Source organism: Plectropomus leopardus, chromosome 9, assembly GCF_026936395.1.
Source record: "Plectropomus leopardus strain MGB_pleo_1.0 chromosome 9, ASM2693639v1, whole genome shotgun sequence".
Taxonomy (NCBI): Eukaryota; Metazoa; Chordata; class Actinopteri; order Perciformes; family Serranidae; genus Plectropomus; species Plectropomus leopardus.
Window position 1 is genome coordinate 4,738,503 of NC_142184.1, and position 16,789 is coordinate 4,755,291.

The 16,789-nt window shown below is 38.2% G+C and overlaps 2 protein-coding genes across 2 annotated transcripts; one reads left to right on the forward strand and one right to left on the reverse strand.

Annotated features, from left to right (window-relative positions):
• Positions 1–228: 228 nt before the first annotated feature.
• On the forward strand, positions 229–11,783 carry pmelb (premelanosome protein b). Its single transcript, XM_088081743.1, has 12 exons — positions 229–347; positions 3,695–3,790; positions 4,072–4,218; positions 4,932–5,060; positions 5,803–5,964; positions 6,755–7,087; positions 8,692–8,898; positions 9,802–9,939; positions 10,135–10,237; positions 10,319–10,524; positions 10,605–10,695; positions 11,347–11,783. Exons 1-12 carry the CDS (start codon positions 290–292, stop codon positions 11,507–11,509), a joined length of 1,833 nt encoding a protein of 610 aa, XP_087937869.1. The 5' UTR covers positions 229–289; the 3' UTR covers positions 11,510–11,783.
• Positions 11,784–13,051: 1,268 nt separating this feature from the next.
• Positions 13,052–16,055, reverse strand: tuba1c (tubulin, alpha 1c). Its single transcript, XM_088081744.1, has 4 exons — positions 15,896–16,055; positions 14,539–14,761; positions 14,294–14,442; positions 13,052–14,162 (listed from the first exon to the last, which is right to left on the reverse strand). The coding sequence occupies exons 1-4, from the start codon at positions 15,896–15,898 to the stop codon at positions 13,182–13,184; spliced, it is 1,356 nt and encodes a 451-aa protein (XP_087937870.1). The 5' UTR covers positions 15,899–16,055; the 3' UTR covers positions 13,052–13,181.
• Between the last annotated feature and the right edge of the window lie 734 nt (positions 16,056–16,789).

Sequence of the window (16,789 nt, forward strand, 5' to 3'; positions counted from 1 at the left end):
GATCCAACGTGTTGCAAAAAGAACGTGGATTTTTTTGCATTTCTTGTGTGATTATGTGGTTCTTTCTCTACTGTAAGTACGACTGTAATCCCAGAGACTGTAAATACACAAATCAGTGCAGGTGCCCCTAAAATCTGACTGGAGGAGCTCTGCAGGGCTGCGTGAGGAAGGAGGCGTTTCTTCTGATAATACTCTTGGTGAGGTCAAACAGCAGAGAGTTTATAAAGGCAGATTTAAGCTGTCTGGACCTCACAAAAGGGATATTTCACACAGAGGAGGTGCACCGACGATGTGGACGTCCGCTACGCTGTTGGTGTTGCTGGCAGTGACTTCACACACTGTGGCAAGTAAGTACAAAAAATACTTTTTTTTTTTTATCTGCATTTTAAAGTAGAGGCTGTGGTAGAAAAACAAGAGAATGTGTCTGATGATGATGAGGCTGCAGTTTCATACATGATTACTATTTACAAAATTTAGGTGGGATTTTTTAAAATATTATGATCGGGAGTTTTGCAAACTGAAAGATGAAAAAATGTCAATAATCAGAGTTAACAGTCCTTTTAACAGTGTTGGGGGAAGTATTTATTTAATTTATTTAAGTAAAAATAACAATTCTCTAATATGAAAATTCAAAATGTCACATTTAGCAGTATTATTAGAGAAATTAAGTAACAGTATAAAAAGAAAACATAATTCAGGAAACATGGTCCCTGTGAGTGTTTATAATTATATATTATATTACTCGATTATTATTACTGCTGCATGAACATGTAAGCAGAATTTTACTGTTAATTTACTGAATAATTTAACCACTTTATGCATATAAAATCTTAGTAAATTGTTACTAAAGGACTGTTCATTATTTTTTCATTATTTATCAGAGGGTGGCTGGGTTGTGACTTTGCTTTATTCTTTTTTTTAAATATATATTGGACTTTAAAAACTGACCATTTGATGTTTAAAAGTTTAAAGTTAAAGACAAAATCATGAAGTTGGAAAAAAAAATCACTTTTTTTCTGCATGCTGGTTAGTTTGTGCGAACAGTTTATATTTTGGCGAAATTTGAAATGAATCACAGAATAGAATAATTCTGGAGATATATCTCTATTTTAAGCTTAGATTATTTTATTTTTTTTAAATTCTGATTGAAGCATTCGTTGCACATGGTGTGTCCAAGGACCGTTGCAAATGTCCAACAATAATTTCTGTTTTTATAGTTTGGCTGTCTTAAATGGTATAATTTTGGTGATTTTCAGTTCCTTAAGCTGTTAAAAAAAAAGCTGTTAAAAAAATTATTTGGAGTCAAAAGTTAAATATTTCCTCTTACTTTCCAAAACATTAACAGAAAATAAAAAGCTCTTTATACGACATAATATTACAGTTGGAGTCTTAATTATGTGGTTATACTGTACTGATCTGTCATAGTTTTCCCAGTGCAATAGTTTGGAAATATTCTTAAGGCTTCATACATGAATTCATTTTGAGACGATGTTCAGTAAGTTGGCACAATGCTTAGTCAGAGTTTTTGTGAGGTTACGTTTCAGTAATATTTTCCCTTAATGCGCAGTAAACCCTGTTTTCTTTCGAGCTATAAGATCAGAGTCTCGTTCATGATCTGGTGTCACATTTTTCCCATGACCTCTTTATTCAACCATGGATAAACATAAATGACACAGACTGTGACCTCTGCTAAAACAAAGCACAGACTATTTATCCTGATCCTTATATGTTTAAGTTAAGGGATAAGTTCAAGATTCTTTCAAGTCTGTCTTAAGCGTGACACGTGCCCTTGTGTGCACTGAAAGAGTTAATGGTCGATTTTGGTGCACTGTGCAGTGATGGAGACAAAATCCACAATCCTCTTTCTGTGTAAAATGAGTTCATCTGGAGCTAACATGAAACTTCAGTTGTCTGAAGTAGAGAAATGCAAAGTTACAGTTTGTTTTTAGCAAAAAAAACAACTCAACTAATTGAGTGAATTTTTGCAAGAAAGCGAGCTGTGGATTCTTCTGAGAGATTAAAAACATATCTACCAATTCAGTCAGTCTAATATTTGATGGCAATGAGTCATTTTGCAAGTGGCTTCAGCAAAATCTTACAGCTATTATATTCGGATAAGATAGGATTTACTTTTTTCATTTTAAATATCAATATTCAAACCATGAGAGAAAAGAAAAGTGATTATGTTAACCAAACAAAATAACAAATGAGCAACAAAAATTAGCAAGAAATGAGTAAAAAAATATATTGCAAGAAAATAACCTAAACATAAGAAAAAAAAAATAAAAAATGTAATAATATTTTAAGAAAATATGTATTAATTATTTTTTTCCCTGTAACATTATTTTATATATAAAATTACAGTAATTACAAATATAGTTTTTCTGGACATTTTGTAGTTTTTTAAAAAGATTTTTCTAAACTCCCTCCCTTTTTTTGACTTTTCTAAAATCATTCTCTTCTCAATTTTTACTTATTTCTTGAAATTTGTGGGACATTTCCTGGCAATTTGTTAATTTTTCCCCAATGCTGTCAAACCAATTTGCTCATGTTTCACAGGGTTAAATGCATGTGAAAGGCATCTGAATGTAGCACAAAAACACTGAGGTTTCAAAGGGTTAATACAGGCTGAATTCATAATCACATTCAAAAGAGGTCTGATTTAGCTGGTAATTCGCTCCGTTATCTGCCGTTGTGTTTAATCCAAATTCGGCCGTGTGACATCGTTAATCTGTGATAAAATCATGCACACACTCAGCTGAGCATCACATGAGAGGGATTGGAGGGACGAGAGAATTATATCAGCAATAAAAGTCTTTCGGGTTTTATGAGGCACCTTCACTCACAGTCACCTCAATACAGTTGGTGAATATTACACAATTTATATATTTAAAAGTACAATGTATCAATTTGAACAATAGAGTTTGCAGAAATGTACAAACAATAGACACATCTCACTGAAAGGCTTTTTAAGAGTGCAATAGAATTCCGTAAATCAATAAATAAAGAGATGAATGAATGAATGAATGAATGAATGAGTGAATGAATAAATAAATAAATAAATAAATAAATAAATAAAAGTTTTATGTAGTATGGCAAAGTGCTTCACAAAAGATGACGACAAAAACATGAAAACTGATTTTTAAAAAAAGTCATAAAATAAGAGTAAAAATCTATAAATGAAAATTTAAAAAATTAAACATATTGTTCAACATTTTTTTTTTAAAAAAACATTTTATTTTTGGGATCTGTAACTTCCGATTAATTTCTTTGGAAGTTTTAAGCAAAGGAAGGTCCTCAGTAGAAGCTAAATTAAAACCAAAGTAAATATGAATTTTTTTTTATTTTATCTACTGGAAACTTTATATTCCACACATATGTTGAATTGTGTGTTTACTGCAGAAAATGTTCACGTTTTCACATGTTTATCTGACTTCAAGACTCTCTAGATTTAGAATTAATTGGCATTAATTCATAACAAATATCAGTTTAACATGGTCTCTATTTTCTTCATATTTTCTTGGAGTGCTTTATGAGAAAAATGTTTGTTATAAGGAAACTTTTGGGAGAATTTGAGTTCTAAAAAAATTGCAGAAAAAATCTAATAATGTGTTTTTTACATGGATAAATAATATATGATGTAGTATGTGTGTGGAGCCGTGTTCACATTTTGTATTTATTTTTCATATTTCAGAGCCCAGAAACCGTTTCACTCGTTATCCATCATGGAACAATAAGATGTATCCGATCTGGAAAGATGGAGACCCAAGATACAAAGACTCCTGGAAAGGTACATCTAATAAAATAATGTTCTCTTTTAATTGATCATATACTTTATACTTTACTTCTTTTTTAGATGTGTTTTGGGCACTTTTGTTGGAAAGTGACAGAAGAAGAAGCGTTGGCAAACCTCAAAGTTCCCTCGGGACATTGCGGCCACGTGGTCTTGGTGTACTTTATACTTCTGAAAACAAAAGAAACAACAAAATTATGTACTGTTTCTGAGGAGCATTAAACAGACGTATACATTTTGCGTTTTATCACTCAGGTTTTTTTGTCTCCTTCGTCCAGGTGGAAGAGTGACTTTCAATGTTGGGAACGATTCACCGACTCTGACGGCTGCCAAAGTTACTTTTACCATCGACTTGCAGTTCCCACACAACCAGAAAGTGCAGCCTGATGGAGACGTCGTTTGGGCCGAAGACTGCGTCGTCAACGGTAACAATGGAGAATTTACTGAGCTTTGACAATTTCATATTATTTTCAAATGTACAAATGGTGTATTTGCACCCAGTGTTAGATCCTCAAGTCTATCCTCTGTACGAGACAACATTTCGTCGCTCTGCATTTGGAGAATCAGCTTTTTCTGTAAAAGCTACAAATCTGTGAAAACACTGATGATGTGAGGAGCTGCAGCTCTATCAGGACTTTCAAAACCACCTTGAAAAGAGTAAAGTTATAGGCTGCTCAGCTCTGATACTCACTGACCTTTAACTCTGGACTTTATAACTTGTTTTTAATTTGAAAAGTGTTATTTTTATTCTTTATTTTGTAAGTGATGTGCTTTTTCTTGTAGCTTTATGTTGTCTCGCATCTTCTTCTTTGTAACACTTTATATCATGTGCTATTTTGTGCATTATTTGTCTTGTGTGTCTTTTTTCTCCTCTTCTTGTACAACCATAATATGATCTTTGCATTGTGCTGTTTTTTTGTTCTGAGCTGCCTAGAGTCTGCAGATGTTTATTAGCTCTAAACAATAACCTGGTGTGGTGCATCAAATGGTAACACTTATCTTTTAAACTGCACATGGTCCCTTTAAAATAAAATTAAATAAAATTAAATAAAATTAAATGAAATTAAACTAAATTAAATTAAATAAAATGTCTTTGTCACAGTCTCTAAAAGTCACAATGCTCTTGTTTCTGCCACAGGAACAAAGTACCGTGAGTCGGAGCCAGTGTACCCAGCTCAGGACACTGACTGGGAGGCTGTTTTTCCCGATGGGACCCTAATAAAGAAGGACAAGAAGCCGGCGTACGTGTTTGTGTGGAAGACCTGGGGTGAGTGGAGCCGCCGTCTCTTCTGAGGGTCACAGAGTTTGTTACGGCACATGACCTGAAATATGACCCATGGTGGATTATGTATGAGCTTTATCATATGATCAGATTATGCCACTTCATTTGCCTTATGTAAAAAAAAAAAGAAAAGAAAAGAAAGCAAATAATCCATGGTTTTTAGTTTTGGGATTCAGAATTTGCACTGTATTTACAAAATGTTTAAAAAATTGAAGTGTTGGCATTTATATGACTGATTGCTTTATAGCACACAGAGAGCTAATAAAGGACTAATAAATATCTGTTTATCTATTTTCTTTTAAAGCTCTGAGCAAACATTTAATACAAAAGTAACAAGTTCATCTTTAAAAATTAAGAGAAACTGCATCCAGCTGTTATTTTACAGCGTCAATACTATAAATTACTTCAACATCATATTACCATTACATTTATTGTAGTATTTTACAGTACAATTTGAGGTTTAGAGTGTAATATTGGTTACAAAAAGCATCCAGATTTAGAGTGTTTTATTGTATTTAAAAAATAAAAAAACTATACATAACTGCAGTATTTTTACAGGATTTAGTTACAGTGTAGATTTCTACTGAATGATGTTACTTTGCAGTATCAAAACTGTACATTACTTTAAGAAATTGCCACCAAAAAGCAACAAGATTTAAAGTGTTTTACTGTAGAGTAGAGACAACAAAGTGTGTCTCATTTGTTCTCTGGATGGTTTTTTTGGCAGGTCAGTACTGGCAGGTGGCAGACGGCCCCTCGTCCTCCCTCACCATCGACACAGACGACATCCCGCTGGGCTCCTACACCATGGACATCGTTATTTACCACTACCGCAGCAAGGAGAAGTTCATCCCTCTGGGATACGCCTCCAATCAGTTCTCCATCACCGGTAAGTCTCGAGACTTTGTAAAAAAAAAAACATTGGTCGGGAGCCTCAAAAAGTAAGACAATCCCTAATAATATATCATTTGGACCCTTTCAGTGACTCAAACTGCAACACCTTCCCCCTTCCAACATCCCAAAATGAGAATACTGAACTGGCAGAGCTAAATTTTTCTTTCATTTTTTCCTGTTTTCTCCCCTTAGCCTCCAACCCACCGAAGAGAGGCTGTAATATAAATAAAAGCAAAAATTGATATCAGACTTATGGACTGCAATGACACAAAAATTACCAATACCTCACGCACGTAAGACAAAGAAATAATGAATAAATATTTGGATTACTAAAAAAATAAAGCAAACACACACACAGAGAGGCGTACTCGTCTGTTGCAGAGCTGTGTACATAGTCCTGAGCAGTCTATCGCCTATATTTAGCAGGTTTTCCCATGTTTATAAAACCATGTGCACACATGCTTTTTTTGTGGAGAAGAGGCGTTGTTGGTGGGGTTGTTTCCCATTAAAAAACACTGTTTCATGCTGATATTTAATCAAAAACCCTGAATAAGAAAGGTATGGCTCGCTTAAATTAAAACCAATAATATATATATATACATATATATATATATGGAACTCATTGTAGCCTACTACATTCTCAGATATTAGTTAAAATATGCAACACAGAATCAAAAGACATGCAAAGCAATGAAATACGAAAAGATTCATGTTAATAGAAACATGCACTAAATAATACTAACCTTGCTTTTAACAAGTACTTTTTCTGGTGCTTGTCTCCTCAGATCAGATCCCCTTCGCCGTCTCTCTGGACCAGGTGAACGACATCGTGGCCGGGGACATGCGTTTCATCCAGAACCGGGCCATCGCCTTCACCATCACCCTCCACGACCCCAGCCAGTACCTGAGCAACGCCGACATCACCTTCAACTGGGACTTCGGGGACGAGAGTGGAGCCCTGATCTCCAGAGAGCTGACCGTCACACACACCTACATCAACTCCGGATCCTACAAACCTCAGGTGGTGATCCAGGCTGTTATCCCTGATAAGGCCTGCGACCCACCGGTGGACCCCCCAACGAAGGCCCCCGGTCCGCCCACTCACCAAGGCACCACAGGTAACACAAAGAAAACAGGTGTTAAAAAAAACAACATAAAACATAAATTTATGAGCATTAGAGATGTTACTGTAAGTGCTCATAAGATTACTGTGTCAGCTCACTTAGTTCAATATAACTGCTCAGCTTCAGCTTTTTAGTAGCTTTTGTTATTTTAAAAATTTGGACGCTGTGATTAGCCTGCAGCCATGGAGCAAGCTAAGCTAAGCTAACTGGTTATTGGCTGTAATGGTAGAAAGTGAATAAGTACATTTAATCAAGTACTGTACTTACGTACATCTTTCAGGTACTCCACATTTTACTTGTTTTAAGTACATTTTAAATGTTCTGATTCTTAATACTTTTCTTGTACTGCATTTCAAAGAGGACGAGCTGCAGGGGCTGCTTCGTTAACCTTTAGCAGGGGGCGCTAACTGAGGCATTTCCTCTCATCCACCCAAAACATCTCACATTTTCCACCAGTTCTGATAAGTGTGCAAAGTTTCATGAGTTTTTGAGCATGATAAAGATTTTAAAAAAAAGTCTTCAGTTTCAAGAGGGTTATCGCATTGTGCGTGCTCAGGGCCGAAATTTAATACTTTTTACACTACATGTATTTGACAACCTAAGTTACTTTACAGATTTAGATTAATAATACCAAATATGATGAATGAAATAAAATACATCATTATGGATAAAGACTTTATCGATCCCTTAGCGAAATTAACCAGAAAGCAAGCAGAGTATGAACTGAAAGGGATTAAAATAACGTTTATATAAATTAGTGAATAATTCTAATTCAATAATGTGATGTACAAGATTCTGAAAATAACAATTCTGCACATTGCATACTTTAAATGTTTGCATTTTAAGTCATTTTGATGCCATTAGAGGGCTTCAGGAAGACGTTTTTCTGAGGAAGTTAGCTTTGACCTGGTTCACTCATCAATGAGATTTTTCCATATGGTTCTGCATTATTGCAGTAAAAAAAGCTCTGTGGCAAACAAACATTTATGATACTTTACAGTGCACAAGTCAAAACAAAACGAGGCTGTAAAGACGCGTTCAGGGCGCTTCAGTGTGACAACACCCTGGAGTCTCATTTCGGCACTCATTCACAGTCGGGTATTTAATGACATATTTTGTGTTGTAGAACAAAACTCAAAAGCCTCCTCAGCTTATGTCAGTTAACCCACTGACATCAAGACACGAGAACCAGGTACTGCTAAAACGCTAACTTATTTGCAGATTTTAGGATGAATGCCGGGGGCACTCTGTAATGTACATTATTTGTGAATGGGCCATTCTGCACAACGAGTACCTTTTCATTTTTGTATATTTTTATGCAAATACTTTTTTACTTTTACCTAACTGACTTTTTAAATGCAGAAATTTTACTTGTAACAGAGTATTTCTAATCTTTCTAATTAAGTAAAAGTTCAGAGCACATCCTCTAAAGAAGGCTAAAGCAAAGGCAAGGCAAGGTAAAATATTGCTTAGAAGTTAGAGGTAAAAAAAAAAATCTAATAATAATATTTTAAATGTTGTGTACTCATTGTACCTCAGCTCCACATTCACACACCTTATAAGCACAGACTGAATGCAACACTCCTCCCTGTGTGCAGTGAAAGCTCCTGCTCTGGCCTCTGCCGTCCCCATACTGGTTTCCACACAAGCAACTGGTCTGACTGTCAACATGGTTCCTTCGGACACAGAGGAGGACAACACTGAGGACGAGGCCTCCTCTGCCCCCAACACTGTGCCTGCCCAAGAGACTCCCACAGTGGCCAAGACTCCCTCCCTCATCAACCCTGACACTGAGGCCGAGACAGGTACAAGTTTTAAATAATCAAACATCATTTAGATTATTATTTTACCACTAGATCACAGGTTTAATCCCACAGAGGTAGCAGTCTTTGTGCAACAACAGAATTGTGTCCTGAGTTTGCAGCAGCTGACCGACTGCCAGGTGAACCAGATAAGAGCATCGGCCAGTTTCCTTAAATGTAAATGTGATGTAAATCTTTAAAGAAACACTGCCATTGTGTTGAACATGCACTTCAAAATGAATTTCTCCATTGTGCTTTATTGTTTGAATTCTGATTTGCATGCCGACTGAGTGTTCAGCCAAGCTTTTGTAACTGGATTTGATTTAGATGATGATTTAGATATAGATCTATGAAACATACCAATCCAAGGAGTAAGAGTGAGAAAACTCAAGTAAAAAGCTCAAATAAAACTTAATGAATAACCGGGTTTTTTGGGTTCTGTGGTGGAAAAGTATTAAGTTCTTATAAGTAGCAATACCACAGAGTAAAAATACTCTATTAAAGACTCTTTACCATAGTAAAAGTATAAAAGTATGAGCATCAAAATATACTTAAAATACAGAAAGCACTTATTATGCAGAATTGCCCATTTCAGAATATATTATAATTATTGATGCATTGAAGCAGAATATGCATAAACAGCTTACCTGGTAGAGCGGCCGCCCTGTGTACAAAGGTTGTGTCCTTGCTGCAGCAGCCACGGATTCAATCTGTGCCTCTTTGCTGCATGTCATCCCCTCTCTGTCCCCCCTTTCACCCTGAAACTTAGGTCCTATCAAATAAATGCAAACCCCTCCCCCCAAAAAGTCTTTAAACAAAGAACATGCATCAACAAAATTACACTGCATCAGTGCCAGAATGATCTGTTTTCACTGAAATAATCCTGCTGCTGTTTGTTCTCACCAGGTGCAAAGCAAACAGTGACACTGACGGGCCAAGCTACAGTGGTACTCGTTGCTAAGAGGGACGCTGATGATAAACCGTCTGACGATGACTGTGTGATTTATCGTTACGGCTCCTTCTGCACCGGCATCGAAGTGTTTGGTGAGTAACCTTTCACGAGTGAGTCCGCTGCAGAGCCCGTTAAAACAGGCTGATTGCAGGTGCTGCTGCTTGCAGCTTTCTCAACAACCTCTCATCCAAACAACTTTAAACTCACTATTGCAAAAACAGTTTTTACGCTTGCATGAGGTGGTATTTCAACCATTGACCATTCTGCCTCTTTGTCTTTGTTTACAGAGGGCATTGAAAAAGTAGAGATAGTGCAAATGGACAACGCTGTGATTGCAACACCTGACATGGACAAAAATGTTTTGGACGTCACTGTCACCTGCCAGGGAAGGTAAAAATCCTGCACTGAAACATTATCAACAACCACCTAAGAGCATTTTATAGTTTATTCTGACTCATTTTCTTTCTCCAGTTTTCCAAAAGAAGTGTGCAGCGTGATCCTGGATGCAGAGTGCTTGAAGCCGATTCACACGGCATGCAACATGGTGGAGCCGTCCAAAGAGTGCCAGCTGGTGCTGCGTCACTTCTTTAATGACTCTGGTGTCTATTGCATCAACGTGTCCATGGCCAACGACGTCAGTTTAGCTGCCACCAGTGCCAAAGTCAACGTCGACAAAGGTAGGAAAGATAACCGCCATGCAACAGTCCAATACATCTCTGCTTCACCTCGCTCACTGAACATGTGATCCTCGTTTCAGGTTCAGGTCTGTCCTCTCCTGGCACCATTGCCATGGTGATGGGGGTCCTGGTTCTCGTTCTGGCTGTAGGAGTTGTGGCATATTCCTACAAGTAAGAGCTGATTTGTCATTAGCAGTAGCCTAATAATAATAACCATCTTATGTGATTATTTTAAGGGATTAGTCTGGTGATATTAGTCTAACAATAACATATTCAAGGTCTGTAGAGTCATGAAACACCTGGAAAAATTAATGGAATTTTCAAATATTAATACCCAGGCCTGTAAAAGTTTTGGAAAACTGTATAATAATACAGAATAAGATATAGAATACAGAATATAGATACAGAATAATACAAAAAAAAAAGAATTATAGTTTTTACAGTTTCTGGCTGTGATAACAAGTGTGATTTTTGGTGTTTTTTTTTTTTTTTTGGAAAACATGCCAAGAACAAAATATTCTTTTTTAAAAATGTCGCCAAAAAAATTGAAGAAAAAAAGGTTGTTTTTTTTTTTTTATTATTTAAGGATCACCAAAATTTCTTAAAGGAAAAAACTTGCCAACTTTTTTCTTTAAAAATTGTCCAAAAAAATTTGAAAGAAAAAAATGCCCATTTTCCACAGAAAAATAAATACGAAATACAGCCATTTAAAGTTGTGTGTGTCTCCACTAAGTCAAACTAAAAAACAGAAGTCCCTCCACTGTGTTTAAATTTCTTGGTAAAAATCATCCCTGACGTTGATTTTTGTGCTTCGCTCCACAGGCGCTTTAAGTCCTACCGTCCTCTGAAGGAAGACCTGATTGTGTCTTCAGACCCGCAGATCGGCCGTGCTCACACCTCCTCCGGAGCCTCAATGATCTGGAAGCTTCTGAGTGGACGGGGAGCCGTGGACGACTGTCCCCTGCTGCAGGACCGGCCGGTGTGAACCAGCTTCACACTACCCAATACAAAACCAAGAAACTCATGACTTGCAAGTTTTCTGCAACTGAGAAGTCTTTTTATACATTTTTTTTTTACATATTTTCTAACTGACAAACTCATGAGTGTGTAATATTTAGGCTTTCAATCAAGAACTACTGGAATAATAAATTAGACATGCTCTGATCTTTTGTACCGAAACGTTTGGTAGTAAAAGTGCGTACTTTAATTTGGACAAAACTAAATTTGAATGTTTTTCAAATAAACTTCACTCAAAATAGTTTTGTAGTCTTGTTTTATTATGATTCATGACAATTTTCCAACAGTGCAGCTACCAATAAACAGCTACGCTAATAAAATAACGAGCTCCCTCAGGGATTATCTAAGATTTGAGATGAATTCATTTCCAGTGAATTCCCTAAATAATCTGACACTAGGGTTAAAAATGCTCCTCGCATCCCTGTGTTAAAATTAACAAAAAACGTTTTGTGGTAAGCACATTTTGTTCACAAATTATGATTTTTAAGCCACGCATAGAAAAGAAAAACACAACTTCAGAATCAGACTCTAAAGTTTGGCATTTTTCTACCCGGACCCTATTTTCCCATGTATTTGTGTGCAGCAACAACCACAAACAAGCTGCAATGTAACCACTTGGGGCATTTGTGCACTGTAATATGTACGCCTGATAAAAGTAGTTGTTTTGGCAGCTGAAAGGCTCAGAGTCTAACAACATTATGGAAAGGACCCACGGAGACAGACCTTTTTGTTAAAGAATAAGCTCCTTTTTGTTTAATTAGAAACAGCTCCAAAAATGCCATAGCCAACCCACCAGACTCCATTAAAAAAAACAGTAATTTTAGCATGCATAGAATCAACATATTCTCACATTTAACTTGATGAATTAAGGGTTTATTTCAACCAAACCAGAGTTGGTGATTGTTGGAACAGAGGAGAGAGCTAAGATGCTTTTTGTGAGTTTTATTTAGTTTCTGTTGACCTTGAATGAAGTGAGTCCTGTCAGGATAAAATTGATGTTTATTTAAATGTAGTCTGGTGTGTTTGGTGATAGCCATTTCAGGGCTGTTTTTGGTAAATAAAAGGACCTTGCTCTTTAATAAAAGGGTATATTTCTGCGGGTATTCTTTCCATAATGGTGTCAAACACTTAAAATAATAATCCGAGTCTGTCTGTAGCAAAAACAAGCAATTTTAGTGGAAGAACAATGACACACAATGGCCCCAAGTGGTTACACTGCAGCATTTTCACTTACAATTGGCCCATTTTCAAAAAATGTTGTTCCCATTGGTCACTTGGACACAAAATGTGTGAAAATAGGGTCCAGTTTGAAAATAAAGTTACCCCATTTCTCAAAAATGAAACCTATTTTAATCAAGTTTCCTGCCTAAATCATGTGTTTCAAATGTTTAGAAGTATGACTTATTTTTCCTGCATCAATCCTAATTAACTTCAGGATAAGATTGAAGTCTAACTTGATTATATGGGATAGCTCAATATTTGACATTTAGACTGAATAAAGACAAACACATTCACATGTCACAGGAATTTTATTTAGAACGGAGCCAAACTGGTAACTGACAAACATTTCTGTTTGGAATGCATTTAGGAACACATTTCAATCAATTGTTTCATCTTTAACTTTTGGCCTTTTTGCCCCTTTAATATTCCTCTCCCTCCTCCTCTCCCTCGCCTTCAATGGAGTCGACTCCAACCTCCTCATAATCTTTCTCCAGAGCCGCCATGTCCTCTCTGGCCTCAGAGAACTCTCCCTCCTCCATCCCCTCACCCACATACCAGTGAACAAAGGCACGCTTAGCGTACATCAGGTCAAACTTGTGGTCGAGCCGAGCCCAGGCCTCTGCAATAGCAGTGGTGTTGCTCAGCATGCACACAGCCCTCTGGACCTTGGCCAGGTCTCCACCAGGAACTACAGTGGGAGGCTGGTAGTTGATGCCCACTTTGAAACCAGTGGGGCACCAGTCCACAAACTGGATGGTGCGCTTGGTCTTGATGGTGGCAATGGCAGCATTGACATCTTTGGGCACCACATCACCACGGAAAAGCAGGCAGCAAGCCATGTATTTACCGTGGCGAGGGTCGCATTTCACCATCTGATTGGCTGGTTCAAAGCAGGCATTTGTGATCTCAGCGACTGAGAGCTGCTCATGGTAAGCCTTCTCAGCGGAGATGACAGGGGCGTAGGTGGCCAGAGGGAAGTGGATTCGGGGATATGGCACCAAGTTGGTCTGGAACTCTGTCAGATCAACATTGAGGGCGCCATCGAAACGAAGGGACGCGGTGATGGAGGACACGATCTGACTGATCAGCCTGTTCAGGTTGGTGTAAGTGGGACGCTCGATGTCGAGGTTCCTGCGGCAGATGTCGTAGATGGCCTCGTTGTCCACCATGAAGGCACAGTCAGAGTGCTCCAGGGTGGTGTGGGTGGTCAGGATGGAGTTGTAGGGCTCCACCACAGCCGTGGACACCTGGGGAGCTGGGTAGATGGAGAACTCCAGCTTGGACTTCTTGCCGTAGTCGACGGACAGACGCTCCATCAGCAGGGAGGTGAAACCGGAACCGGTGCCACCTCCGAAGCTGTGGAAAACCAGGAAGCCCTGAAGGCCAGTGCACTGGTCAGCCTGAAGACACAGAGGGACAGACACAGAGGGACAGACACAGAGGGACAGACAGCACATGTGAGATACAGTTATGTCGTTTGATAATTTTAGTGCAAAACCAGAAATGGATCTTTCATGGTAAAGTTACCCACCAGTTTGCGGATCCTGTCCAGCACCAGGTCGATGATCTCTTTGCCGATGGTGTAGTGTCCACGGGCGTAGTTGTTGGCAGCGTCCTCCTTGCCGGTGATCAGCTGCTCAGGGTGGAACAGCTGGCGGTAGGTCCCAGTGCGCACCTCATCTGAAGAGACAGATTCGTTTAGAAATGACTAAAATTTGACTAAAAAAACAAACAAAACAAAAAGAAGCAATGACATCTATATTTAAGAGAGGTTACCGATGACGGTGGGCTCCAGGTCGACAAAAACGGCTCTGGGGACGTGCTTTCCAGCTCCGGTCTCACTGAAGAAGGTGTTGAAGGAATCGTCTCCTCCCCCGAGAGTCTTGTCACTGGGCATCTGTCCGTCCGGCTGGATCCCATGTTCCAGGCAGTAAAGCTCCCAGCAGGCATTGCCAATCTGGACACCGGCCTGACCGACGTGGATGGAGATACACTCACGCTGTGGACAGAAAAACACGACTGTTATACATCTATTTGCATTTAAATTTAATGTTAATTTACATTCTGACGCTGCTGGCTCTTACACGATATCCACCTCAATAATTACATGCATCTTAAAACAAGGAACATTCAGTTGCTCCCCCTATCTGAGAGGAGCAGGCAGTGCAGCACGAGGAGGCACCTCCCTGCACCAGAATCTGCAGGGGGACAAAAATGCCTCTGACAGCAGCCCCCGCCGAGGCAGGACGCTGCTCTCGTCTTTCCTCCAGTCCCATTTTTGTCCTCTTGTCTTTTTGTATCCCACACCTCTCCCTCTTGTGCCAGCATAAGCACAAATGCAAATTAACTTGCACATCACCAGCCTGGAATATTCCACTTGCTGGTGAAGATGCGAAATCACAGCGGAGGCTTGTGGGGAAAAAAAAACCTTGTCAAATCACAACTATGTGATTTAATAGCACAAAAAAATCAATATTTAAGCAAAATAAAATTATCAATAAGGATCAATTTAGATGTGATTATTTAAATTTTAAAAATCATATTTTATGTCACGTATTATACAGAAGCATTTTTAATTAATTGAGGATGAGATTAAAAATATATGTGCTGCTGTATGCTATTAATTAAAAATTAAAGCTGCAATCTAATGTCTCCATCCATCCCCACCCAATCTGCCCCTCCCTGCCTTCACACGGGGAAGGGCATTTGCTTTATGTCCGATTTTTTTTTTTCATATTTACACATTAAATTTGCCAAAAAAAAAAAAAAATTTAAAGACAATGAATGCTGCTGCTTTATAAATAGGGGCAGATTTATCCACCTGAGTGCCTGTTACTAAAGCCTGAATGAAGACAAGCAGCGCATTGTTCTCATCTCCACACAATGACCTGCTGCAGATCAGCCTGTGCATCAACACCGACATTACTGCAGTCTTTCATCCCTAAATATGACACCACGTGCCTTAAAATTGATTGATAAAAACGTCTTTTATCGTAATTAAATTGGAAAATGTCGCGCAGAGATGGAGAACCGTTAACGACGTCGTCTAACAAGCGAGGCGCTGCTTCACTTTCGTTTCCAGCTCCAGAAAACGCTTCAAACAGACAAATAATGACAAAAAGCATAAACTCACCATGTTGTCGTTGGTTCAAAGAGGAAGAGGAGAAGGAGAAAACGTGAAGAAAAAGGGTTTTTTAAAAACGGTGTGGTCTGCGTCGCGTGTTGTACCCGGCGGGGTCGATGCAACAACTGCTGAATAGGAGGGCGGCGCTACCAGATTTATACACGCACGGAAGGGGATTTGCTTCTGTGCACTGTGGCCAAAAAAAAGAGTTTACCACCACCCATGCAACCACCATTGGGTGTTGATGTTTTAAGCGAGCTAATCTGCATTTTACATGCAAATTTGTGCAAACTGATCATTGTAAAAAAAAAAAAAAAACTGCTTTAAAGGTGCACAGTGAGATGTGCATTATTTGCAGGGAAGTCTTAGTATTTTTACTGTGATTAAGAATATAATAGTTGCGCTATAATTTTTCTACATTTTTTTAACATGCATAAATTAAAGGTCAGTTTTATTGAATAAAGGGCTATTTCGAACAAAGCAAATTTATTATGCATGCAGATGAATGGCTGCATTTCCATGATGTAGGTGTGGCAAATCAATGCAAAGCCAGTCAGTGCATATGTTGGGCACATGATCCTAAAAAAAAAAAAAAAAAAAAAAAAAAATCCTGCAAATAGAGATTGTAATCTCTTTTGAATGTAAAACATGGAGGTTATAATTTTGCATCTTGTTATGCCCAAAATCAGGACTGAATTGGGGGAAAAGCCTCTAGGTTCTCTGCACCTTCAGCTTGGAACAATGTGCAAAATGATCTTAAGCTTCAAGAAATGTTTAAAACCATGGTGAAATCTTTGGAGTCCAGGCTGTCTGTGTGCAAATGTTTTATCTGATTGTTGTGTCTTGAGTGTAGGTGCTTTTATTTGATTTTTTATCTTATTGTTGAAACTCTGTATTGCTGCT

What these genes read in the sequence shown, in the direction of transcription:
- pmelb (XM_088081743.1), top strand. Translation starts at nt 290, where the DNA reads ATGTGGACGTCCGCTACGCTGTTGGTGTTGCTGGCAGTGACTTCACAC. An exon ending in CGAAGACTGCGTCGTCAACG is followed by an intron (nt 4,219 to 4,931) that starts GTAACAATGGAG and finishes TTTCTGCCACAG; the next exon opens with GAACAAAGTACCGTGAGTCG. An exon ending in TGACACTGAGGCCGAGACAG is followed by an intron (nt 8,899 to 9,801) that starts GTACAAGTTTTA and finishes TGTTCTCACCAG; the next exon opens with GTGCAAAGCAAACAGTGACA.
- tuba1c (XM_088081744.1), bottom strand. An exon ending in CCTGGAGCCCACCGTCATCG is followed by an intron (nt 14,443 to 14,538) that starts GTAACCTCTCTT and finishes CTGTCTCTTCAG; the next exon opens with ATGAGGTGCGCACTGGGACC. An exon ending in TGGACAGGATCCGCAAACTG is followed by an intron (nt 14,163 to 14,293) that starts GTGGGTAACTTT and finishes CTGTGTCTTCAG; the next exon opens with GCTGACCAGTGCACTGGCCT.